The sequence below is a fragment of the Xiphophorus hellerii genome, chromosome 3 (genome assembly GCF_003331165.1).
Source record: "Xiphophorus hellerii strain 12219 chromosome 3, Xiphophorus_hellerii-4.1, whole genome shotgun sequence".
In the NCBI taxonomy this organism is placed as follows: domain Eukaryota; kingdom Metazoa; phylum Chordata; class Actinopteri; order Cyprinodontiformes; family Poeciliidae; genus Xiphophorus; species Xiphophorus hellerii.
The window spans coordinates 29,208,418-29,234,924 of record NC_045674.1 but is presented as its reverse complement, the minus strand read 5'-3'; the positions used below and the strand labels follow the sequence as shown (position 1 = coordinate 29,234,924).

Genomic DNA, 26,507 nt, shown 5'->3' with positions numbered 1-26,507 from the left:
TCAGGCTGTTTTAAGCACATTCTGCTAATAAATGAGGTTGACAAAGATTGAATGCTGGTTTTGCAGTGCATCACAAAGCTCACTTTTGATACAGAAGCAACATTTGAGGAAATTCACTCATGTTTACTGAACTCTTGATCTTAACATTATTTTATTAGATTTTTAAAAAGCAATTATTAATTTAGAAAGTGTTTTAAAACGGCAAGAAAACCTTACATTTCTAAAAAGAAAACCTGAAAAAAATGTAAATCTCCCATTAAATCAATTTATAATCATTAATTCAAGGTTAATTTAAGGAAAAATAAGAAGAACTTACCAAATCTTGCCTCTCAGTCATACTCATCTTTTCTACTATGGACCAAAACCATCGTTTAAACTGGAGTAGTTTATCTGCATTTTCCCCTGTAAGACCAACAAGTGTTTTTGCTTAATACGCTGTGGCAGAAACATTAAGAAGGAAACCATCATCAGAGCGGAACCAGGTCCAACGTAGGCTGCAGCGAGCGACAGACCTGATTCATCGTTGAACGAAGTGAAGCTGATGAGCATCTGAACGTTGACTTCTCCACAGCCGTTAACCAGCAGCCGGAAGTCTTCAGCTGTCAAATCCTCCAGGGCGTTTTTAGGAAGAACGTCCAGCAAACCTTTCCTCATCGCCTTTCAAAGAAACAAAGGGAAAAGATTTTTGGTGAATCACACCACATTTGCCCCCAAAATAAACCCCACCGGTCTCAAAGGCGACATCAGTGTTTGACTCACGTGGAGCGGCTGCTCGGCCACCACCAGCATCCTGTGCTCCGCGTACTTCCTCACATACTCGTAAACGTTGTGTGGAGTTACCGGCATGTTGACCCCGCCCGACAGCAGCTCAACCTACACGACAAACAAAATGACTAAATCAACGATCTCAGATGTGTTTTTATTGAGATGACTGGTTTCAGGCAGGTTCAGTTAGTCTTTACTGATGTCTTAATTAAATCATCATTTAATTCCGTTCATGCAGTTCAAACTCAGAATTTATTTCATACTTTAACTCCAATTTAAATATTTTTTCCGTTTATCTTTGATCACTTTTTTTAATTGAGATTTTTACTGTTTTCATCTTTATAGGGCTTAATGTTATCTTCACTGAGTTTATCTTGTAGCATAAGTGTTCTTATCATTTTTGAAACTTTCAAGATTTCTTTTCCACATTGTATGAGTTTAGCTCAATACATTTTCAAATATACACTGAGAAAATAGTTTCAACATTTCCTGAGAGATTCCTAACACTATAGATTCCAACAAAAATTCATTTTAAATTCTTTTTTTCTTATTATTTTACCGTCATTTTTCAATGAAATTGGCAGTATGAGACATTTACTTTTTGTTCCACTATTTCCCACAAATCACTAAACCACTAAATCCTGAAGTCTCATTGGATTCAGGAGCAAAACGACCAAATGTTTAGTTTTAAACTTAGTAAAACCAACAATCACGTTTCAAACTTCAGTTATAATTAAGCAGTTTGTGCATCTTTGGAATCTTTATCTTAGTTTATAACAAAAATAGTTGTTTGATTGCTTTGCGTTTACACCAAGTTGGTTTAAGAACCATGAACCTAGATTAGAACCCAAATCTGAAGTGAGGTAATCTACATGCCAAAAACAATGCCTATTGTTTTTGAAAGAGCGTTTATCTGGAGTGTCAGTCACAACATCAAAAATCTAAAAGTCAACGTTTGACAAAAATTAAAGGGTGCCACTTAATAGCACAATCAAGTACATATGTTGACTTCCATTGTTATCAATATGCTATAAATTTCAAATATGACTTAAAAGAAAATTGACTTTGTAATTTAACGCCTTGAAATTGGGTCTCTGTCTCTATAAAAATAATCCTGCTCTTTCTGAAACTCTGCCTTCAGGAAGTCATTAAAACATGGCTCCTCTAATAACCCTTTAACATTTTCACCAGCATTTCACTGAGAAGTAGCTCCTATTATGAGCTCAGCTGATGTGCAGTTCGACCAGGTGTTTGCTAATTGCTACTGGCTAGTCTGAAGGAGCCGAGTGGCGGAGTGCAGGGGAGGGCTGCTCTTGTGAGGAGGAAGCTTAGAAACTGCAGCTCTGAGCTGCACCTCGAAGGCGGAGGTAGGCCCAACCAGTTTTGCACAACTGAATGGTTGTCATAGGAGATTAAAGGCTTTCTTAAACATGGATAAAAGAATCAAGGCAACTCTCCAGATATGTTTTTGTTGAGGGAATAACTTTATAGCATTATGTAAAGCTAAAAAATTTTTTGATTTTACATAATATTGCCCCTTTAAAATTGTTCAACAAGTCAAAGATAAAGGTCAAAGTTCTTCAAGTTTTAAGTACTTTTTTTTTTTAACTTCTGAAACTATGACGACTAGCTGCTCCCTTTAGTCAGGTTGTATATTGAAACGACATCAACAGAGGCTGGTACCTGTCCCACCCCTTCCTCCTTGCAGAGGTCAATAGCGAAGGCCAGATCCATGGCAGCAAACACAGCGTCTGCTTCTCCCGTCTGCGAATGGCGGATCAGCTGCCGTAAGCTCTCGTACATGACCGGGTCAAAGAACGCAAAGTCATGCCAATTCACCTGCAGTGACAGATCGCACATATGTTCGTTATTTCATTCAGGAGGAGAAACAGATGTGTAGAAGCTGCAAACAGATAAACACAGCAAAAAGCTTTCTACCTTTCTACCGAGCAACACTTTGATCACGTGTCTGTTCAGCGTGATTGGACAGAGTTCATTCTGCAGCAAGCAGAGTCCCAATATTCTGGAGGGAAAGGAAAGTCACGGATTATTACAGGTGACACATTTCCACCTGACCTACAACGTCATGGGATTCAGTTCCTTTCTCATTTACCTGCCGATGTTCCTGAAGCAGTTGAGTCTGGCCTCTGTGTTTTTGCCCGGCCGGGGGGAGTAAAAGCCCCGCTTGCCGGGCTGGTAGAAGAGGGGGGCGTTGTCGTCGCCATCGTCCGGATCGTCCAGTTCCATGTCGACGACGCTGCGCGTTGAGCCGTGGCGCTTCCGGTTATCCTGCTGCTATAACAGTAAGGAAACGCTTCGTTAATTTTGAAATCTCAGATAAATCACACTTTTATTTATTTCTTTTTTACAAGTGATGGTGAAAAGGAGGGAAGGCTAAAAAAAAAAAAAGGAAAAAAAATGGGTTACCTGTGCTTTTTCAGAGGCTTCAGGGAGGCCCAGGTCCAGGATGCTGTCAGCACCATTTTCCCTAAACAAGAAGAGTTTGATGTTGGTTAAATGATAAAAATCAATGTAGAGAACATCTACATGGAAGAGACACTGCTGTGATTTCTACAGGGTTCAACCGGCTGTCCTTCAGTAAAATTCAAGCATTTTCCAGTTAAGTTTTCAAACTTTTCCACACTTGGAGATTAAAACAATAAGTGAACAAAACAAACAAACAAAAAAAAAACCTTTAAATTTACTATTATATGTCTGGCTCAGATTATTACTGTTAATATTTTTTACAGTAATAATCTGTATGCTACAGTCAACAGCTGGGAAATTTTAAACTAAAATAGCAAAATTTCAAGTTTTGAAACTTTGAGCCATTAGGAATAACAAATATTCAAGAATAAAAGCAACAAATGTTCTCAGTAAATTTTCGGACGTTTAGCAAATACAGAAATAATTTAGGTGATTTTATCTGACATAAAACAAGAGAAGTTTGGTCTGATTTAACTTGAGATTAAAAAAAAAAAAAAGTCTGTATTTTTATTATTTGTATGAAAATATCTGGTATTACTAGGCCTGTCGCGATAAACGATAAATCAATTAATCGTACGATAAATGAAAACTATCGACGTCATTTTAATTATCGGCATTATCTTCTCTTCCGGCCTTTTTCTCTTTCTGTTGATGACACTGAATGAAAAAAAGGCTCAACTCTGGTGCTCTCCACCAACATCTCCCTTCCTCATTTCCTTAGTGTAATGTCCAGTGCACACTACACCAGCTTAGAGCTGTCGGCCCATTTTCAAAACCTGACAGATCACACATTAGCCGACAGGAATCCTACTTATAACTGTTCGATCGGGTTCGTTCCTGCCATGTGGTGTCCAACAATGGGCACAAAATAATGGCTACAAGTTCAGTGAACTAATTTTAAAACCAGGCATTAATCAATGCTTTACTACAATCTACCTGCAATGCATGTGGCTAGTGTCAGCGTAAAGTCCTGACTGAATGAAAATCATTAGAACCTATTTACGTCACGTTAACGAAGAACAGCTGAAAAGTTACCGGGTTTATCAACTGCGGTAGCAATTTCGCTCCAACTCCTCCTCTTGTCATTTCTATATTCTTTGCACAAAATGTTGAATAAACATTAATGTTGTTTCCACATATCATCTCCAATGCCCGCTGGACTTCAGGTTGCACTGTGTCAGCTGTTTGGGATTCCCCTCTGTAATTTCCCCTCAGAAAGCATGAAGGACAATTCGCCCTTTCTGATTGGCTGCCTGTCACATTCAACAGGCTGTGTTAACGCTCCCAGTCGGGGAAAACCCCTGATTTGGATCAGAGCAGCAACAATATCTACCGTAACACACCACACACTACAGGATGATCGGTTACGAAATCGTAAGCGACAATCTTAGAACGACCAACGGTCTAATATTGTCGTAAGGGGAAAATCTGGGCAAAAAAATCGTGTAGTGTGAATTATTGCATCAGGTAGTCGATGTGCCCATTTTCTCTATTTAAATCTAATTATTATTGAAGGGCAACATAGTATACAGACTTCATAATCTGCACTCTTTTGGTTGAATGCAGTATTTATTTCCACTTTGGCTTTATGTTTAGTTTTTATTCAAGCACATTTTTTGTTAATGGAGACTGAGAATCCATTTTATTTTTGTTTTTGGTTGTTTTGTTTATTTTGTTCATCATTTCCAGTGTTTAGTGTTCTTTTGAAAATAAAGTGTATCTATCTTTGGCAGGAAATCGCATGCATTATTACGTCATTTCCATTAGATCAGTTTAAGAAGGTCTTTAAAAAATATTATCGTTTATCGCAATAATTTTTGAGACAATTAATTCCTCAGCAAAATTTGTTATCGTGACAGGCCTAGGTATAACTATACACAGTACTTTCCAAGTTTAGGCTTTTAAACAAACATTAAACTTGCACTTTATTACAAAACTGTGCAGATTGAATATCAATCACTTTCAAATGAAGCACTTTCCAAATCTTAAAACATGTAGTTATGAATTGAAGCATTTTCAAGGATTTCAAGCACCAGTACAAACCCTGTCTTCACTACACGCCTGCTCCGCCGGGTGAGGTGGATTTACCTTCCATGTGCAATGAGAAGCTCCATGGCTTCCTCCACCCGGGCCCTCAGGGAATCCTCGCTGGCCAGCAGCAGCAGCAGCTGAGCAGGAGAAAGCTCCAGCAGCATGCCGGTGATTTTACTGGCAAACGCCTGCAGAGAAAAACGCACTAAATTACATCCAATCACTGAGAAATAATGAACAACTCTAAAATCCCTCCAGATTTAACTAAATTGATGGATGATTACCGGTTGCATTGCGTGAACTCGAGGGTATAGCCGTTCACCAAGCGCCTGTCTGTGTGCAGGCAGGGGGTCAGGCTCGTCGCTGGGGTTTCCCTCAGAGGAAGGCCTGAACGGCCGGGTGTCTATCGACAGCTGCCTTCTGGAGTCCCTACGGACCAAAACAACGTCAGAACCACAGAAGCACCGATCTGATATTAATATCTGTAAAAAATAAATAAATAAAAAATCTAGATCTGACATCAGTGACAATGGACCAGAACCATAAGGGCAGATCTATTCACTCCAATTCTATGATTTGAACTCTTGAGTAATATAATGCTCTATTATTTATTTTTACGTTATATTTAGAATTTGTAGAATTCCTATTGGAACTTTCTGAACCATTTGAAAGAAGGTTTGTTGTGGTTTATTTTTACATGTTTGACTAAGATAGTCAACCTAATATGTCCATCGGCTGTATTTGCAGCTTGGCTACTTAATGTGAAATGAATCATTCTGCCTTTGTTTTAAAATAGTAAAAAAATTGTGTTACAGCAGTTAATCTCAACACAAGATGTCTCCACTGCTAAAATAAATCCTAAATTGCCGGCTTACACTTGGAAAACCAGAAAAACCGTATTTCAAAATGTTCTTTATGGTTTGCTTTTAAAGCAGGAGTATATCATTTCATAAAAAATGTTTTGTACATATTTGTTAAAACCATCACTCCCTTCTCCTAGAGTCAACTACAGAAATACGCCACTCGGTCAGAAACGACCAGTCAGGAGGAGGGTCTTGGTGCTGTCAATCACCTTCTTGTGATTTACCCCTTACTTTCTGCTACCCTACAGGTGGTTTCACAGCAGAGTTTGCCATGAATGCTACGTTAGTTAGCATGGCCACTGACAGTATGGCCAGCAGTATGTTGTTTTTCCACTATTAGCACATTTAGCAGCATATACAAGGTTGACTGAGAGCACCAAGATCAGCCTCCTGGCTCTGATTGGTTGTTTTTGGTCAGTAGCGGTGCGTTTCTTTAGACTGCAATAGCAGCACCGGGTGGAAATGGAGGAGTTTGATCTTTTCAGAGATTATCTGTCATATTATGTTCTTACTCACCACATGTAAAAAAACAGATTTTTATAAAAGTTAGATACTGCAGCTTTAAACAGAAATCAGAATCTGAAGGTCACTAAAACTGGAGATCAGAAATGAGAAAAAATTTGTACTGGTACGGTTCCCATATCTTTTTTCTTTTTTTTTTTTTTTCCCCGGCTGATCAGCGCTGACCTGTCTCGGTCTCTCCGAGATCCCGCTCGAAGCCCTCCACTTCTCCGCTCTCGCTCCCGATCTCTGTTTCTCAACCTTTGCATCAAATCTGGAAGGTTAAAAAACAAAACAGACAGAAAAGAAAAATAAAATACATTTTCAGTGGGGGCGGGGAGCAGTTTTGTCCAAAAATACATTTGCAACAGCAAAATGAAATATTTTCAGCATGACTGAAGCATCATTTATGGCAGGATAAAATGTCGTAATATGCAATAGTTTCTATGTTTGGCATACTTGAATTGTAATCGTGATGACACGTACTGCTGGCCTGCATGCCCTTGCTGACACTCTGAACGCAGTCCAGGTTGGGCAGCTTGTCGTTGGAGAGCAGCGCCAGCGCGATGGCCGTGTAGAAGCTGCGAGCCACGCCGCTGCCCTCCCCGGGCTCGTCCTTGAATGTGACCTTGACCCGGTGCACGGCCATGGGCGTGGTGGTGCACCGCCTGCCGAAGTGGCCGTTGAGCTGGCGCATGGTCTGCTGTATCAGCTGGTCCCGGTCGCGGTCCACCTCCAGCGCCAGGTCTCGAGACTGGAGGTTCCTCAACTTCTCCATCTCCCGCCGGAACTTGGACTCCTTCACCTCAAATCCGCCCAGCTCCGTCAGGATCTGGGGAAACGAGACAACAGGATGGTTATCTCAAGCTCCTACGGTAAGAAATGCTTTGATGACTCCCAATACAATGGAATAGATGCAGCTGATGGACGCTGAACGGCACCAACAACTTTAACGTGAAGTATAAGATGATCAATAAGTCACTGAGCTTCTAGGAAGGAAATAAATATTAATTGCGCTTAAACAATCCAAACACAACATGTTGAGGTGAATGACTTTCCTGCTCAAGTTAAATGCAAACACAATATGCAAAAAAAAAAATCTCTAAAAATGTTCGCCATGTTTTCTAGAATTTAGCAAATATAAATAATTCTGGCCATTCTAACCGACCTAAAACAAGAGAAATTTGGTCTGATTTAAACTTCAGATGGTGAGAAAAAAAATGTATCTGCCTTTTTATTAGGTGTATGAAAAACGTGGTTTCAACTGTAAATATACACTTTTAATGAAACATTACATTGCATTTTATTGCAGCTTGAAAATCAAGCACTTCATGCAGAAATGAAGTGCTTTACAAACCTTGAAAATACCTAGTTAAAATGGAAGAATTTTCAAGTTTTTCCTCGTTTTGGCTAGCTTCTATAAAAACTTAAATCAGGCTTACTGATCCAGGCTCAGCTCCTACATCCTCCATGAAGACGCGACCGAAGAGCTCCAGTGACAGGCGCCAGCGGCCGAGCAGCATGTCATGTGAAATCATCATCCCCATGAAACTGCACTGCGGTCTGGACAGCAAGAGGCGGGGAAATAAATAAATAAGTTAGACGCGATTTCATTTAAACCTTCACATTCATGATGCGTTTTTGAAGGGAATTGTAGCGGCTCGCCTGAACGACGGGAGAGGAGGCCCGTCGCTCTCTGTGAGGCCGATCTCAGCCAGGAGGCTGCTCTTCAGCTGGGCGGCGAGGTCGCGGGGAGACGGACCCGCTTTCGAAGTCTCCATCTCCTGCTCGCCCAGCGTCTGGTTCCCCGTGCTCCGCTGGCCGCTTTCCATACTCATGACGTTTTTTAGGTTGGCGGTGTACGACATCTTTGTAGGCAGGATCTGATTAAGCGAGGGAATGAGAGGCTCTTCAGCAACATCAGACATTTTTAGGAGATAAGGTTGCAATATGTAAAAAGTTATTTTTGGAACTTTTTACAAAAATATGTCTTTTCCATATTTATGAAAACTTTCACCATGACGTAAATGTAAGGCATTAAACAGACAACTTGTTAAAAAGCGGGGAGAGGGAGGGGAAAACGGAGGGGAAAATCAGAGCCAGGAGGAGGGTCGCAGCGCTGTCAATCACTCTCCTGTACGCTGCTCAATGTGCTAATGGTGGAAATACAACTCGCCGTTCTAGGAAAACCATTTATCAGCCATCATCGGTGGCTATGCTAACTAGCAATAGAATTCAAGCAGGCTCTGTGGCGATAAACCAGGTGTATCTTAGCAAAGAGTAAGTGGGAGGGGGTGAGCATGAGGTTGACTGACAGCGCTAAGACCCTCCTCCTGGTTCTGATTGGTTGTTTCTGACTAAGTGGTAGATTTCTGCAGCTAATACTAGGAGAAGGCAGAGGACTTCTTCATTTTTTCTCCACAGATTATCTGTCTTACATTGTACTGTAACCGAATAGTGATAGTTTTAATAAATATGGAAAACTTTTTTTTAATAAAAGTTACAATCTGCAACTTTAACATCGAGTCAATCATAACTGTTTCAAATATCCACATTTCAATTATGCAAATATATCCATAGCAAACATCTAATCTTGCATAGTTTTATAGACTGTAGAAATTTGGTTATGCATATGGCTGGTATTATTAGAAAACAATGTTTGTTTTATTATTGCTGAAGGTTATGATGACAATACTGGTTAGAATTTAACCACATACATGATGTGGCATGGGCTGATATGGGATATTAATAACATGATAACCAGGAGGAAAAAATACCATGGCGCCACAGAACTTAACATTTATAGCATGAACTAAGACTTTAATTAAAAAAATTTTTTTTTTAAACTGAAAAAATGAACATAATTGTAAACATCTGCATTAATTCTTATTGAAAGCAAGTGAAAAGTAGTACCCCAATTGCTGCCAGCTGACCAGCAGTGCACAGTAAAAGGTGAGGAATGGAGAGATGTGTGTCACACAATGCTTCAAGCAGCTGGAGAAAGCTGCAATTAATGTCTTGTTAAAGGTTTAAAAGCGCAGGAACAGACTGAGGGAACATTTATGCAGTTATGAATGTTAAGCCTAGGTCACATGGCAAGATTTTTAAAGCGGTCAGCCAATTTTCAAAACCCGAGAGACCACAATAAAAAATCTGAGGTATGACAGGTTTGGTCAAAGCCACAAACAAACCGAGTTCACTCACCAACATTCAGGTTTCAGACGGGAAATCTCGCAAAACCTTTTGAGACCAAACGTGAGCTCAGAGTAAACAAACATGGCCGACCGGGAAGACGCAATGACGATAGTTTGTGGATTATTTAATGGAGAAAAAAAAAACTACAGAAAAAGACGTCTCCAAAGTCTACTGGACTTTCAGGTGTGCCATGACAGTTGTTTTGCCTTCTTTATCTAAAACTCCCCTCTGTGTTTCCGTCACCTCGCTTTCTGATTGGCTACACGTCACATTCAACAGGCTGCGTTCTCGTTCACCACATATGTTGTGAGATCAGGCCAAAAACAAACCAACATTTTGACTGTTGATTTTAAATTCTTCCAACCAAACCAGATCACTCTTAACACACACAGCAGGAATCTCAGTTATGATTATTTTCAGAACCATTCCAATAATCAGAGCCTCTAAGATTGAAATCAGGACAAAAATCGGCATAACAATCTCAATGAATAACTTTTACCATCTTAGTATCTTGATCCAGTAACTAATCCATGTCTAGTCAACAGCGCTCCAGCAGCATTGCAGTAATTAAAATCTACATTAGTTGTTAGCATCGGGGCAAAGAAAGTCCATCCAGCAGCCCAGATATATTATTGTCATGGAAACCATAAATGCATTGCCCTTGTAGTAACGGTCTACCACATAATGCAGTCCTTTGTGATTGTGATGTTGGTTATGCAATGAAAATTTTGACTCAACACATCATGCAGTCCCAGTCATACATTAAAAAAAACAACTGCAAGTATTTGCCTGGTGAAGCTGGGAGGGTATGAATAAGGTGGAGGGGAGGGGCAGGTTAGAGAGGGGCTGGTGGTTTACCTCCAAGCAGTTCCTGTCCATGCTCGTCTCAGCCAGGCCTTTGGTTGTCATGTAAGACGAAGCGTACAAGCCCTGAGAGGGACGCCCAAACAGATCCTCCTTTCTGGCGTTTGGCTGTTTGGTGAAGAACCAAAACGGAGTTAAAGCCACGGAGAACAATTCCCCAGATGTACGGCATAACGGCAGACATGAACTTCTGAGTGCAGTTAACGTCTGTAATGTCTTGGTCATCGCTTTGAACTGTCCTTTGGGGAGATTTGAGTAATCAAAGTCACTGTCGCAAACATTACTTAGCACTCTTTGATTCATGAAAAAAAAATCTAAAGCTATATCGCTTAACCATCAAGAGTTTAACCAAGACTCCAAATGACTCTAGCTACACACTTTAATCAGGCCTATAATTGGCTGTTGTTCCAAGAAGCCTCCAAATCATATGTAGACTGGCTGTGAACAGATCCCAGATCAGCCGTACAGGAGAGGAGCCTGGTCACGTTTCACGTCTGGAAGTCTGACCTGCAGTAGGTGAGGCTGGTCTGCCAGTGGGATGGCCTCGGCCAGGGGAATGTCGAAGGGGTTGGGAGGGATGCAGCCCAGGAAGGTCATCGAATCCGAGCGCCTGAAGAACGGGTGGTTCTGACCCGTTTCCGCGGGAACCGAGTCCTCGTCCTTATCCTGCAGGGTCGAACCTGTGGTAAGAGAGAAACGGAGGTCAGCTGAGAATATAACATGTGTGATAGATTAAAACACAGCTGTAGACTGCAAAAAACACAAAATCTCAACAATTACTTTTGGTCTAGGCTCTAGAGTAAATATGTTAGTTCACTTTAAAAAAAAACGACAAAACTAATTTACAAGTAATTTTTCAGTGGTATACAGGAGCCTGTTTTAAATACTTAATTCCTTTTTAAACTAGTACTTTAAAAAGTACTAGTTCCCCAGGCAGATTATTTCACTTATGGGAAAAAGTGAAATAATCTGCCAATTTTTACTAATACTAAGGAATTATTGACTAAAAACGGTAAGAAACTAGATCAAAAATACTTTGTAAGAAGTTGTATTTTTGCAGTATTTAAAATTCAGTGAGTTTTTCCCCCTACTTTGATTGGTGTCTTCGTCGTTCTCGTGCTCAGAATCCTCATTGTCCAAACCGAGCTCCAGAATCTCTCGATTCCTAAAAGAAAGAGGAAAAAAGGGTTACAAATGTTAAGATTTTAAATTAAAAAAACAACTTTTTGTCGAAGCAATACACAGAGCCCAATGTGGGCAACCCTTTTTGTCTAAATTCACCTTTTTCTTTCCATCTGTGGCGTGTCCAGGGTGGTCTGCTGATTCATGGCCTTTATCCAGTAAATGAGGGCCTGGAACACGTAGGCCACGTGTTTCAGTGAGCACACGTCCAGAACAGGAAGCACGTCTGAATGCTCGTCGTTCTGGGAGCGCATCAGAGACAGGGCGTAGTTCAAGAAGTCTCCCCGTGCCGACATCATGCCCTGGCGAGCCGTCAACAGTGTGGCTGCTCTCCTGAAATTCAAAAAGAAATTGTTTTATTTCAATTGTACGTTTTAGTTAGTTTTTTTTTTAAACGGATAAATCCGCTGGGAGACTCTGCTACCTCCGTCCTTCCAGAGTGCGGAGGCTGGCCTCCTCCCGGGCCGTCATGCGCTCGCGGCGAGCCGAGTGCTGCGAGGCGTGAAGCGGGTGGCTGGGGTGGCCGGGGTCTCCGGCAGACGACAGAGCCGAGCCGTACCGCAGCTGGGCCTCGGTGGAGTCCATGATGGACACCATCCAGTTCCAGGTGGGAATCAGCTTTTCCTCCACATAATTCTAGTGACAAACAACAACTCTTCAGTCAGAACCTAACCCAAATTATTATGATGGAGATCAGTGTGTCCAACAAACGGATGGGTTTACTTTTGCTCTACTCTGTCAAAGTTTATTTAACCTGTGGGGTTCCCCAAGGCTCCATACTCGTTCCATAGTTGCTTTCATTTTAAATACAGCAAGTATGTATTATTTCATCTTCTAATTAAATATTTTACAATTTATAAGGTAAATCAGAAATATATACCTTATAAACCCATGTAGGGGTGGCCAGGCAGTCAGTAAAACACAAACAATGACTGCAGCCCAACGAATGCATCAGCTAAAGTATCGTCTGTTTTTTTTTGAGTCTCCATGGATTCCGACCTCACCCAGAACTTGTGTGTAAAAACCAGGAATGCAACACTTTTATTCCCATTACCTGCAGGTTGACTGCGTCCTGGTAGGAGAGCTTGACAGCTGCAGGATACTGCGAGTAGACGAGATGATTGTACTTGGGAATCAGACTCATGAGGTCAGAAATCTGCCTGATGACGATGCTGTAGGCGCGGGCCAAACTGCTGGCCGAAGTCAGGTAGCTGCTGGTATTGCTGGCTTCCAGCGCCGCCGCCGCCGCCGCTGCACTGGAGCTGATTGCGCTGGAGCGCCGCAGGTTTGTCGGGTCGATGTATATCAAGCCAGTAGAGCTCGCTGCGTGAAAACACAGTTGAAATTGACCAATTCTTTAGAAGCAAGACTATACTCGTTTCAGTATTGGTAAGCTACAGACCAGCAGGTGTTGAGGAGGCGGACGGGCCGCTGCCGCTCGCTCTCTGGCTCGGGGTGTTCCTAACGGCCCACTGCATGGAGCGGGGAGCCTGGGCGGCAGTGTTGGCGTGTGAGGCGCTCGTCGTCCTTTCCAGCGGCTCGTCCAGCAGGAACGTCTCCTGGTCGACGTCGTCGCTCTGACTGCTGCTGCTGTCCGAGTCGCTCGAGTCGTTCGACTGAGAGTCGTCCTCTGAAAAGAAGGCAGGGACACTGCTAGCACCTTCAGCAGAAAGAAAGACGAAGGGAGAGAGAAAAAAGACACGTTCAGTAGTTAGATTTAAATCTCTAACTTTTCATTCGCTCACGTTTACACAGACAGAAATGCACATGAGTAAATCACACCACTACAAGGCAGAACACAGCAAATATGACAGGAAGAAAAGTATAATGTCTAATGAAACTTGGGTTAAACAAACTGTGGTTTTAGTTTGTTTTTTCTTCCCACATAAAAACTGTACCTAGAGAGAAATATTAAGGCTAATCTGATCAGAATCTGAAAAGAAAAAGCATCAGCAATATTAGTAGGATATTATGGCAATGTATGAGTTCCATTGTAGATAGAAGAAAAATAAAAAAAAATATAAATAAATTTCCATCTGAAAATTTTAATTTTGAGATTTTAGAAATATTCCAGAAAAGGGCATTTCTGAGTTTGAAAATTTGCTAGAACCCCCAAGAAACATGGATATTTTCTGAGTTTAAAAGTTTCAACTTTTTCTAGAAAATATCTGAAATTAATCTCAAAATTTTCGTTTTTTGTAGGATTTTTTTACTCCTGAAACTCAGAAATGTCCGTGTTTTTTAAAAGAAAATTTCTGAGATTCATCTCAAAATTTTCGTTTTTTTGTAGGATTTTTTTACTCCTGAAACTCAGAAATGTCCGTGTTTTTTAAAAGAAAATTTCTGAGATTAATCTCAAAAAATATTCTAGCTAAATTGAGACTTTTCTAGAAAAGTTCTAGAAAGTTTTTTCTAGAAAATTATTATTTTTTTTGTCAGAGATCAACTCCCCCGCCCCCCATCTACAATGGCGCTGATACGTCAGAGGACACATATACTGTACAAAATTTAGGCAGGGGAAAAGAAAAAACATCATCACAAACCACTGGCAATAACTGAGTTAATTATTATTTAAGTGAAAGGTTGACAAGACGACACTTGTGATGAGAGACGCTCTTTAGCAAACATGGGGCAGTAGTCGGGACGTATCAAAAAGGGGTCAAACTGAACGAACTCTCAGAAGGAAACCGTGTGTGCAGTTTGCAAAGTCACTCTCGCCCTGCAATCTGTGTGTGCATTGAAATAAAGAGGAGCTCATACCAAAAATAGGAAATGCCAAGGACACCCTACTACCTGCAAATGAAATACACGGGGTATTCAGCCAGGGGTAGTTTGGTCCGCTGTATCATTAGCTCTCCTACACAGAAATCCCCCACAAACCAAACCGCTTCTCAGAGGACTGGCCTCTTCTTTAAATCAGGAATAAAATATAGAAATTGTTTAAATGCAATTGGTTTTTTTACTTCTCTCATAAAACACTAAGGTCAAACTAAAATGAATGTGGGGGGGGGGAATGTTTCCTAGAAAAGAAAGATTTAACGTGATAGTCGAGAATTCTTTACAAAAGGTTCTGGTAAACAGTTCTGAGTAATTATCATCTTACTGTCAGCAGATGACTCTCTTAGCATCTTGATTTACCATAAATCCAAACTAGTTGGTCCCAGAGGCTAAAGCTAGCAGCTAGTTAGAGAGGTGACCAGGTGAGACTTCTAAAATGTTACACAGTCCCATTTTCATGGGTAATGCATCATCGGTGATCTTCCTGAGTGAAACGCACGCTCAGAACGAAGAGTTTTTGGTCAGACAAACAGTCCTTCCTTACGATAAAGTGGATTGAAAGTTGCTCATTCAAACCAATAGAAAGTTTTTGCTTTTTACACAGTTTTACTTTGATATCAGTCAATCTGACTTAAAGTAAATTACATTCTCATCCTTTTATAGAGGAATATCACTGCTGGACCTCCATTCAATTGTAAATTCTGTATTTTCCAGACTATATGTTGCATCAGTCAAAAAAACAAAAAAGTGCCATGAAGAGGGGGAAAAAAACATGTACAAGTCACACCTCACTGTAAGTTGCAGAACCAGACAAACTATGGAAAAAAAGTGTGATATAGTCCAGAAATACAGTAATCATCAGCTCCTCTGTAAATTCCCACTTGATGTAACACTGAAAACGGCTCAAAGGTAAAACAACATTCGCATAAGCATATTTTAGACTTCATGAGATTGCATTTCTTTTAAAATGGTTAAAATTCTGTTTTACTTCAGCCTTTGTAATCAATCTCGATTTTTACAAAATGGATGCCGAGAGAGTCATCTGCTGCAGGAAGGAAATTGTCTGCTTAGAACAGTTCAACAGAGTCTCAAAGAGTCTAAGCTTTCACTGTAGAAGTAAATCTAGTATTAGTTGATAAAATGCTAAAATAAAGCTGCTGATCAACCTGCTTCAGAGCCGGCAGTTGCTGCCGTGACGACGCTTCTGCGACCACTGGCGTTGTCCTGATTGCTGTGGTTGCTTTCGCTGTCACTCTCCGTTTCGGCGGCTGCCAGCAAGTCCAACTCCATGTCACTTCCTGAACGCACAGACCAATCAACATGATAAAGCTGACTGGTGTTTTCTTTCCAGTGATAAAGTCAATAACAACATTAAAGCTCTAGAAAAAACAATAAGAAACTAAAACTGTCTCACCATCTTCATCGTGCTCGTCATGTTGACCTTCAGCTTCAGCGTTTTCCTCCCCCTGCTCCTCCTGGTCATCATGATGGTCTTCCTCGCCAGCTACACCCTCTACAACTTCAACCTGAGGACAAAAACCAGTCAGATCCCCAAAAAAACCCCAACAAAAAACAACGTGTGGTGCAATCAATCTAACTTTACAAAGTAACACATGTGAAAACATATATTATTTCACTGTTGGGTTGGTTTTTGCGGCTCCCTGACTACAATTCAAGAACTTAAATAAATTAGGAAAAATTATAGCTTTCAAATCAAAATCTACTTTAGATGCAACACAAAGTGATCATCTTTCCAAAACTTTCTGATTTCCTTCTATCTATTTTCATAAGAACTAGCATAAATAACATTACTCATTAACCTGTACTCTAAAGTCCACCTTGCTGCACCCAATCTGCTTTTAATTGCTGAATTAAAACTTGGCTAAAATACAGCAAGTGTTTTCTAAATGAACACTGAACAAGATTATGTTTTAATAGCTCAGAATAGACTAAATATTTCTTCAGTTTCCTTCAATCAAGCCCAAAATAATAAGCAAACTGGGGGAAGGTTTTGGATCTACAGAAAAAAAAAGAGATTAATTTAAAGCGTTCATGTTTAGTTTACTGTCAAGTATGTAAAAAAAAAAAAAAACAACAAAAAAAAACAGCCTTCTGTCTACAATGGAACTAGCACACTGGAATAATATTCTACTAATTACGATTTAAAATTAATATTTCTTGGTCTGGAGTTACTTTTGAGCTGCCAACTTTGGCCCACATAAAGAGAATGCCTGCACTAAAAAAAAATGCAGGCATTCTCCTTTTTTAGTTGCCAAAACCCAAAAGTACAAATTGATCCAATTGTTTCCAAATGTTAGTGCAAAAAAATTAATAAGAAAGAAAGATGAATTATTGTCATTGTACTGTAGCAGAACAACAAAATTCAAAACTGCACCTTGATGTAGTATTCATATTACAATCAGAAAAAAAAGACAATAAGATAAAATACACTTTAAAAGACAATACAAATCAGGATAAAATAGAATAGTATGGCTGTTTAAGACAGTTATGGCATATGGGGGAAAGGTTCTTAGTGAGTCTGGAGGTTCTGGGTTGACTATATCTATAACAGATCAAACATGGCTACCCACCTCTTCCACATCGGCTGACACGATGTCGTCCTGCTCCTCGTCTCGTCCCCTGACGGGCTGAGACTGGCTGCTCCGTCTGGGCTGAGGGTTCCTTATGATGTAAGAAGCAACTGTTTGGATGGAGCTGAAAAAAAACACACAAGAAAAATCCTCAAGATGCATCAACAAGTAAAATCCAGCCTCATCTTCTCCAAAGGTTCTTCAAACTGAACCGAGTCTTCATGGTTTGTGGAGAACAGAAGCTGCAACAGCCATGCGTTTCACGGCTTTCGGCCCACCTGCTGGACTGGTCCGGCGACGACCTGGGAGGAAGCGGCTCCACGGAGAAAAGCTCCTCGCTGCCCTGAACTGCGTCTATGCTGGTGCTGGCCAGCGTGAACGGAGCCGTGGGCCTCGCTATTCCCATCCTGACCGGGACGATGAGGGACTCCGCGACGTTGCACAGCTCCTCCACCGCGTACGGCAGCAGAGCCTGGAAAACACGCCGACACTTCCCGATGGGCTGCGGGATGAAGTTGCTGTCGGGGGGGAAAAGACATGGAAACCCGTTTTTAGAACAAAAACCTACAAGGTGAATTTTCAAAGGGTTGCGCCCAAAACCGTAAGCTTTGGTCTTACTTTTTCTTCTTGGAGGAAGCCATCTCTACGCTGAGGATGACAAACACACGCGCGACGGAGCGCAGGAACCTTCTAGTGACGGCCACCGCCTCCTCTCTCCTGCCCGGCGTGTATTTGTTCTGCAGCTCCTTTATCAGAGTCCCCAGTAGAGTGTCAATAAACTAAAGGGGGGGAAAAAAACAGTTTCAAAGATGACCATCGTTTGAAAAAAAATTCTAGATCTTTCGCATTAAAGCAAACAAAACTAAGCTGAACACACTACATGTGAACTTATGAAGAGCATATAGACTCACGGTGATGTCAGGAGCACACTTGACAATGAGGCAGTGTGTGAAACAGTCGAGGCGAATGGTGCCGCTCTGCTGGTTCAAGTACACCTGTTCTTCAGGCAGGAGGTGAGCAATTCTGCTGCTGGCACTAAGTCTGACACACAGGGGAAAAAAAAAAAGAAAAGTCAACATGTTGAGCTTACACCAGGGGGGCCCAAAGTGTGGCCCTTGGAAAGAGTTTGTTCAGACCCTGGAAAACAAGTCAAGAACGATGAAAAAGGCCAACAAAAAAAGACAACAAAAAGTTTGGACACCACTGCCTTACACCAAAACTGACTCCATAGAACTCACATATTTTTTGCAGATTTATTTTTGTGTTTTTATGATGTAAAGCACTGCCTTGTTGCTGAAATGTGTTACACAAGTAAACTTGATTGATTGCATGATTAAAACAAACGGTCTTTGTAAAGATTGTCATTATGACAATCTCCTGATAATTACAAATGAAAAAAAGAAAATTACTGAAATATTCTGCAAATTACTCAATTTAAATAATTTTTAAAAAGTAAAAATACAATGAAAATTACACAAAAAATAAATAATTAACAAGAGGTTAGCCTATCTGGCTAAATTGGAAGCTATTGCTTTATTTTTCCATTATTCACTAGACAGCCCTGCAATTATTTTGCAATCAGAGTTGCCTTCTCCCATTTCAAGACATTTGTATACCTAAAGTAAAGAAAAATAAGTAAAAAAAACTACAGCTGTTAATACAGAATAGTATTTGTGCCCTGCATACCATAATATGCCTCATACAGGCCGAGTTGCTCTAAAAACCCAAACAAACATTCTGCTTTAATACATACGGATCTTTGTTTTCCTGAGAACCAAACAGGATCATAGATTTGAGGGCGTTCCAGTCCTGTAGGACTCTCTCCAAGGCCAGCTGAGCGAAGCGAGGAGGTTCCAGATCGTGGTCTGGCATATCAGAGTCTGAAAGAAGACAACAGCGGTTGTTTTAGGGACATAGTCCTGAAAACAAGCACAGTTGATCCCATAGGATGCACAAAATGGCATGTAAAAGAACTAAACTTTTGGTAAAACCCACCCTCTGCATTAGCAGCCTTACGGTTCCGGTCTTCTCTGATGCGAGGCGGTCGGTACTGACAGTGCTCAACACTTTGCCTGGCTACAGTCTGAACCAGGAACAGTAATATATGCTCCCCCCTGCAAGAAGAATCAAAAAAAGTTATAGATTCATTTTCTTTTCCACTATTTTTACTATTTCATGTAAAAACAAAACTTGTGGCAAGTTCACTTTAGGTGGATTGGATGATTTTTCAGCTTGACTAGTGACCAGCGAGACGAAAACGGAAAAATCCGGTCCTTTTAGGATCAATAAATGCACCGTATCTATGACCTATAATGTCCGGCTGGCGATACTCTTCAGTGTGGAGGCCATTACTGAGTGAGGATGACTCAAATTTAGCTATTTTTAGCATAAAAAATGAGGAAGCAAAGAGATTTCTACAGGATATCACCAGGTTTCAACAACTTATATTTAACACTAAAGCTACCGTGAATAACATTTAACACCACAAAACTATAAATATTAGAGATAGTTGGGGGATTCTATTGTATCATAACCAAGCATAGCAAAAACCTACATTTCTGGGGTGTCTGTGGCTGTTGGCAGCAGCAGAATTGTGCTTCTCACACGGCTCTCTGCAGCCTTAACACCCACAGCACCAAATAAAAATTTTTTGTTTTTGTTTGTTTTTCTTTTCCTTTTTTTTACAAGGAATGCACCTAGCCTCGTAAGTTGGCAAAAGAAGTGAGCCGGTGGTGAAAACGCACACAAAAAACCTAACTAGATACCTACTTGCTAATATGCCCTTGTTAGCTTAATGGCCAACAAGGGTATGTTAGCAGGTAACTAACGATAGCCTCAACTACCTGGAGTCACAGAACACAATGAGAATTGTGTGCAACTCAATGTTCAGACAAAAAAGTTCCTACAAGAAAGAAAAGAAAAGACATGCCAGTATATGAGATAAAATAGCCAAGACATGGCAAAATTCAAAGATTTGCGATGAATGAATGTATTTAAGGCCAACTCACTTTTTTAACAAAAAAAATGATTGTAAGACATTTTTAGGTCTTAAAATTTAGATATGAATTTAAGACACTGACACCCTGTCTTACACATGTCCAAACAGCTTTAGAGCAATTAGCTGGTAATAATTAATAATTTTTGACCACTTACAGCAAGAATCCTGTTTTAAAAAAAATAAAATTTAAAAAAGCTGACCTGCTGTTTGGTGTAGTGACCAGGTTTGTTGTCGTTAGCAGCCTGTAGAGTAAATCCAGGCGGGCAGCCTTCTGGCCAGCTATCAGTGTTTTGCACTTGCATTTCTCCCAACAGTCACAGTAAGCTGTAGGGGAAGTCCTTTTCAACCTGAGGCAGAATAAATTAAAATCACAATAAAAATAATTAATTATAAGCAAGGAGGAAAATGTTTCTCAGGTCCCTGCAGAGCTGATGTGAAAACAAGGACTTACTTGCAGTCGTGTCCTTTGTGACACACTCTTGCACACTCTGTGCAGCAGCAGAGCGACTCAAGCAGGCCGCATGTTCGACACTCAAATATGTCCTAAAAATCATAAATTCTGAATTAGAAAAAAATTCTATTCAAAAACAAACATGATATACCAAGGCTTAAAAGTGAAAAAAAAGAAAAAAGACAAATTGTCCCTCTTATAATGCTTTTCCTTCTGTCCTTCATGGCTGACCTGGTTAATGTGCTCTGCTCCGGTCCAAGTGAAACTGCAGGTGTCGTTGCAGCAGAGGACATAAAGCGGAGAATCATCTGGGTTGGTTCCCACAGGACAAATCATCTCCATGAACATAGAATCCGCATCATCTTTCTCCGGGTCGGCCACTGTGTTCAAGACATTTGAACAAAAGGAAAAAATGAAAACGGGGAAATAAGAGTCGAAACACACAATATGAGGCAACTGGGACAAAACCCAACAGCCTTTATTTAACTCATAACCTGAAATGCTCCAGATATTATCCAACTCCTTAAAATGGGAGTATCATTTCTCAAAATGAGTTTTCATCCCTGCAGTAGTTTATAGTGTAAAATAGGGTTGAAACCGATCCGCTTTTTTCATCTCCACTTCTTAAACAGCAGCTGACTTACTCTTGGCTATTTTTTGAGCGGCCTCAAGCACAGTGATAGCAGCTGGGTAGGCTCTTCCACTGACAGCCAGCATGAAGGGGGTCATTCCTCTGGCATCCCTGTCAGACAGGCAGAGAAAGAAGGAAAGAAGTTCAGAAAGAGAAATACAGGAACAACACTGGCTGCAAAGCGGATCATTTATCTCCTTATAGGAGAACATGCGGTTGAAAACTCCTACTTTGCAGAGAGCAGTTCCCATAGGTGTGGCCTCAGAACGACGCTGTCACACATCAGCTTCAGGATGAGGTGAGCGTTGGCCTTCCTGTCTTTAGACTCCACCACTGATGTCTCTGTTGACGGTCCTGTAGGAAGGCAGAACACAGAACGGGAGTTTAGTTTAAAAACATTTAAACGTGTTGCTCATGTGGCTTCAACTCGAACTACAGAGTTTAGATGTTGAAAAGTCATAATGTTTTATTTATCCTCACAAACCGGGATTCCTACACACTGACCAGGTTAAAATAGCTTGAGCTTTTTCAGCATCTGCAATAACATTGCAAAGAGTTGAACACAAAGTAGAAAGCCTTAGCCTGTTTGAATAGAAGTGTAGTCAAGAAAGAAATTGTAAAAGTTGGTTTTGTATAGGGGTGGGCAATATGGATTTAGAATTTTATAGCAATATTTTGTGCTACTATTGTGATAATGATAAAAAATTATGATTAAATATTACTTCTATATGGTTGTAACTGCATGGCAGCATTCATAGCTCTGCAAACACAAATATTGTTCTTGAAAAACATTCTCATTTGAAATGGGCTTCTTAAAGACACCAGTCATGAAGAAGTGTGACATATCTCTCTAAGCTGCAGAGTCACTACATTTAATCACATTTTCAAATGTATTGATATTTATTGATTGAACGAACTTTGGAGAAAATAGTAAAAGTAGCAATCCAACAATACAGACAGTTTGGGAGCTTTTTAATTGGAATTATTGAGACAACAATAAATCTAAATTCTTATCACGATAAGAAACTTATCACGATAAATGCTAAACAATATAATAAATGCCCAGCCCTACTACCTGTACTTTTTTTCTTTTGTTCCACAGGAAGTAACAAACCTGGTATGGTGGAAGTGCTGGGGCCCTGGTTAGAACCAGAGGAAGCTGTGGTGAGTGAACCAACTGCTGGTGCGAGAATGAAATCAATGTCACCATCTGTGGATGAGAAGGAAAAAAATCATTTAAGATTGTTATAAGCTTATCTTGCAGAGAGCAATTATTAACTTTTGTCTAGATGCATTCACCAGGGTCCATAGGCGGAGGGTCTGGGACCCAACTTGACGGGGCGATGGGTGGGGACACGGGGTCCTGGTGGTCACCGGAGGACGGCCCAGACTCGTGGCGGCCGAGACCTGCTGCTCTAAGAGACCTCCGCATCATCTCCCTTAGACGGAGCCTGTTGGCAACGCACAGCAGGATGGGTTGAATTCATTTTTAAAGCATGAAGTTGCTCTTCACTTGTTTATTCTGTGCCAATACTGATTTAGCAGTAGCGTACCCTCTGCTACTGGAGGAGCCAGTCCTGTTTCCAGAGCTGTTGCTCGACACCACAGAGATGGCGTTGGCGATGGCCTCCACAGCAGACAGGCGCTCTGCAAATGTGTTTCTCTCTGACCTTTCGGCTTCTAAAAGACAAAACGGCTTCGTCAGTCACATTTGCAGGAAACGTCCGCAGGAAGAAATGGATTTTAAAGTGACGGGAGCAGATTTTAGCCTTCAATAGCGTTAAAAGATTGCCGTTCCAAGATAAAATATTGCACATTAAAATGGAAAACCAGAGACTGGAATGTGAAAAAGGTTAACCTTCTTCCTCTTTGGTCTCTTTGTTGCTAACAGGGAAGCAGACGGAGACGGCGGCGTGGAAAATGTTGCGGTTTCCGTCGCAGCGATGGCCCAGCAGCGCCCCGAGGCCCTGGCCGCCCTCGTCCAGGAGGAAGGCCTGCTCCAGGTTCATCAGGTACTGCCGGCACGCCTCGTAGTCGCAGCGCAGGACGTGCTGCATCAGCGTCTGTTTCTGCAAGAATTATTAAACAATTCATCTGATTAATCGTGATTGTTCGTTTGTTGAAAATATCATTAACTGGAGACTCACCAGAGATGTAATTAAGCCAAAACTATAAAGATGTATATATATACATATACATATGTATGTATCTTGCATTTGAGATATAAAAAAACACCTTTGTAAATATTAGTGCTGCCACTAGTGATTATTTTACTCACCAATGAATCTATAGATTATTCTGACAATTAATCTGATAAAAAAATTGACACATTCTGCAGTTAAATTTTTTATACAATATTAGAAGTACAATAAAAGATGCAAATTAACAAATAATTCTTTTTTTAAATATGAAAATTATATAGATATTTTTTATTTTCTTTTTAACACAATTTGAACCATGTGAAGCAAAAACTGTAACCCAAGAAGTTCTGGGTTGAACATATTTACAAAGTTTTTTTGTATTTTAAATACAAAATATACAATTTACCCAGAACTCCTTAAGGGGCATAGTTTTAGCTTCACCCGATTCAAATTCTGAAAAATCTTCTACTAACCACCTTTTGCTATCCAATCGGTTTTTCCCAGAAAAAAAGAAAAATGTGATTATTCAAGGCAGATATTTACCTCGACAGCCATAATAATGATAGCAGCTTTCTTTTTAATGGTGGAGTTAGATGGCAGGTTGACCAGAGAGTGCACCCCCATTCCCAGGCTGTTTATAGGAGGCAGGTCCAACCAATCAGGGTCCCGGATTCCCCCCATGCAGTCTTTAGCCATGGGATAGATTGTGCCATTCCCGTCCCGGAGGATGATGGGAGACTCCTGGGGAGGACAAAAATGGCAAAAGCGTTTGTAGTCAACTGCTGAAGACTTGCAGAAAGGTAAGAAATAGTCCATGCAGTGTGAAAAACTCTTGTAAAAGCCAAAATTAGCTAAAAAGCTAAAACTAGCTAAAATACTAATGATAGCATCGAGGATACCACTAGCATGCTGGGTTACAGTAACATATTCCATGCAATGTAAAAAAAAAACCAAAAAACACACAACTCGTGTAAAACCTAAAATTTGAAAAGGACAGAAACGTTCCCCTATTCCTTCTGATAAAAACGGTGGGTGAATGAAATCCATACTTTTTATGGTTCCTGAGATATCAACATTTGTTTGGAGGCATCGTTTAGTACGGTGACTAAAAAAATATATATGTCACATGCAGTACGAAAAAAGCAATGTGAAAAGCTCAAATTATTCCCAGGTGTTAAACAGCATAAAAGCTGTTAAACTGCCCAACTTCAAAATGGCCGCTGCCTTGTTTCCTCCATGACAGCCCTGAAACTGGATGATTCATTGCAATTAATAGGCAGGACCTGAAACATCCACTGTGAAACTCAACGGACATTTTATATTGCAATTCTCAATTCTGCCACAGAATGGAGCGGTTTCCCCCATTTCTATGAAAAAATTCATAAAAAGCTGAATGTTATAAAAAGTATGAGGGTTATGAACACCAAGAGATATAGCCGGCATTAGGAGAACAAGCTGAACAGTATAAGAGTTGAATGGTGAAAATAGCACAAAGTATGCAGGAGAAGAAGCACGGCGAAATTTACAGAGCAACCAGAAAAGTGGAACCAGAAAAGTGTGAATGCATGCAGCATTCACACTAATAATTAGAATGCAATTGACTGAAGGAAAAGCTGCAGCTGTTCAGGAGGCCACCTTACCTGCCCTGCAGTGAAGATGGCCACGTTGCACTCGCTCTGGCCCAGGAAGGCCAGGTTGCTTGTAGGAAAGTTATTCTCCTGCTCAGCTTTGCCTGTGGCCAGGTCAAAGATGCAGTACCTTACCCAGTTACCGGTCTTCAGAACTGCATGGACTCCTGCAAGACAACGAAAGGGGTCAATACTGTCCCAAAATATTATTATGATTCATCCAATTTCCGCAACATAAGCAGACTTGACCAACCTTTGGAGTCAACATTTACAGCCAGGATTACGGCCTTCTCTGGGATGCAGAGCTTTTTAGGCGTTCGCTGAAAGCAATCGGGAACCTTCGGGGTTCCACCGGTTTTGACCACCTGAAAGTTAAAGCATCAACATATACCTGATGTTGGAAAGCTGGAGATAAAACACAAACAAACAAAAAAACGTTAAAACAGTAGAAGTGAAGCGTCTACCTGCAGTTCGTCTATCCTGAGGAGCCTGCAGTCCTGTAACAGTGAGGATGGATCCGAGTCTGGAGGAGGAGCGCTGCTTTGGTTTGTTATGCTACTTGATGTTCCGGGGAACTTCACAGCAACGTACGCACCATCAACCTTCAGCACCTGGGTTGTGATGAGAAGACGGCACACTTGGAATCAAAGATGATTAGGAGAAGCTTGGTTTATTATGATTTCAACGCAAGTTCTCAATGTGTAACATTTATTTTCTATGTTATGCATGAGTTTCTTTGCTTAGATTAAAACAACACAATAACATACGTAAATGGAAATTTTAAGTGACTATTTTCCAATGGCAATTGAAATGGAATCAATACTGATTAATCCTTTGCATGTTTGGTCTTCAACAGAATCGGGTTCATTAAACAACCTGCCATCAGTTAGTTCTATAGTCATTACAGGTTATCTAATGCGAAATAAAACAAAAACAGAAATGGATTTAATTTTCTATAAACCTGAAAAGATCAATAAAACGTTTTACACGGACGTTTACATGTCATTAATGCAGTAGGGTTGCTCCAATCGATCAGCCGATTGATCTGTTCCGATCTTCTTAAGTTTTGGCCGATACTTGGATATGAAACCAATCTCATCCATCGATCTCATCTACACCCGCTATGGTCTGAATATGAACCACCGAAGGCGTATTGTGACCTTTAGCAATTGACAGTTTTTAAAAAAATTTTTTAAATAAATAAAAATAACAATAATATGAATGTAAAAATCTGTAATGATATTACAGGCTTTTAATAAAATGATAAAATACTGGTGATCAGTGAGAATATTTAATCAGAGCACCCCTATGCTGTAGTATTTCAGTTCATCTTAATTTCATTACCGACCACCTGAATTTGCATAAAAAAAATAAAAGGCACTTTAAGTTTTTCTTTGTCCA

General features: G+C 40.5%; 1 protein-coding gene across 7 annotated transcripts in view; it reads right to left on the bottom strand.

Annotated features, from left to right (window-relative positions):
* Window positions 1–26,507, bottom strand: part of ubr5 (ubiquitin protein ligase E3 component n-recognin 5) — a 48,638-nt gene that overhangs the window by 1,810 nt on the left and 20,321 nt on the right. For 4 of the 7 annotated variants that reach the window (XM_032557870.1, XM_032557867.1, XM_032557871.1 and 1 more), the window contains 41 exons: window positions 25,571–25,717; window positions 25,360–25,471; window positions 25,119–25,273; window positions 24,022–24,219; window positions 23,196–23,406; window positions 22,891–23,017; window positions 22,637–22,788; window positions 22,452–22,547; window positions 21,568–21,691; window positions 21,351–21,448; window positions 20,938–21,086; window positions 20,707–20,798; window positions 20,456–20,602; window positions 19,253–19,371; window positions 19,011–19,137; window positions 18,169–18,298; window positions 17,876–18,036; window positions 17,536–17,775; window positions 17,258–17,381; window positions 16,081–16,192; window positions 15,833–15,964; window positions 13,291–13,548; window positions 12,943–13,211; window positions 12,313–12,524; window positions 11,988–12,221; window positions 11,798–11,871; window positions 11,214–11,386; window positions 10,701–10,814; window positions 8,313–8,530; window positions 8,090–8,210; window positions 7,107–7,479; window positions 6,834–6,921; window positions 5,568–5,712; window positions 5,341–5,471; window positions 3,193–3,253; window positions 2,879–3,060; window positions 2,704–2,788; window positions 2,449–2,604; window positions 760–873; window positions 513–657; window positions 317–402 (listed from right to left, as the gene is read on the bottom strand). In XM_032557870.1, coding sequence (XP_032413761.1) covers window positions 317–402; window positions 513–657; window positions 760–873; window positions 2,449–2,604; window positions 2,704–2,788; window positions 2,879–3,060; window positions 3,193–3,253; window positions 5,341–5,471; window positions 5,568–5,712; window positions 6,834–6,921; window positions 7,107–7,479; window positions 8,090–8,210; window positions 8,313–8,530; window positions 10,701–10,814; window positions 11,214–11,386; window positions 11,798–11,871; window positions 11,988–12,221; window positions 12,313–12,524; window positions 12,943–13,211; window positions 13,291–13,548; window positions 15,833–15,964; window positions 16,081–16,192; window positions 17,258–17,381; window positions 17,536–17,775; window positions 17,876–18,036; window positions 18,169–18,298; window positions 19,011–19,137; window positions 19,253–19,371; window positions 20,456–20,602; window positions 20,707–20,798; window positions 20,938–21,086; window positions 21,351–21,448; window positions 21,568–21,691; window positions 22,452–22,547; window positions 22,637–22,788; window positions 22,891–23,017; window positions 23,196–23,406; window positions 24,022–24,219; window positions 25,119–25,273; window positions 25,360–25,471; window positions 25,571–25,717 — 6,192 coding nt within the window. The remainder of the gene's footprint in view (window positions 1–316; window positions 403–512; window positions 658–759; window positions 874–2,448; window positions 2,605–2,703; window positions 2,789–2,878; window positions 3,061–3,192; window positions 3,254–5,340; window positions 5,472–5,567; window positions 5,713–6,833; window positions 6,922–7,106; window positions 7,480–8,089; window positions 8,211–8,312; window positions 8,531–10,700; window positions 10,815–11,213; window positions 11,387–11,797; window positions 11,872–11,987; window positions 12,222–12,312; window positions 12,525–12,942; window positions 13,212–13,290; window positions 13,549–15,832; window positions 15,965–16,080; window positions 16,193–17,257; window positions 17,382–17,535; window positions 17,776–17,875; window positions 18,037–18,168; window positions 18,299–19,010; window positions 19,138–19,252; window positions 19,372–20,455; window positions 20,603–20,706; window positions 20,799–20,937; window positions 21,087–21,350; window positions 21,449–21,567; window positions 21,692–22,451; window positions 22,548–22,636; window positions 22,789–22,890; window positions 23,018–23,195; window positions 23,407–24,021; window positions 24,220–25,118; window positions 25,274–25,359; window positions 25,472–25,570; window positions 25,718–26,507) is intronic. The other 3 variants (XM_032557869.1, XM_032557865.1, XM_032557868.1) reach the window with 3 other exon arrangements.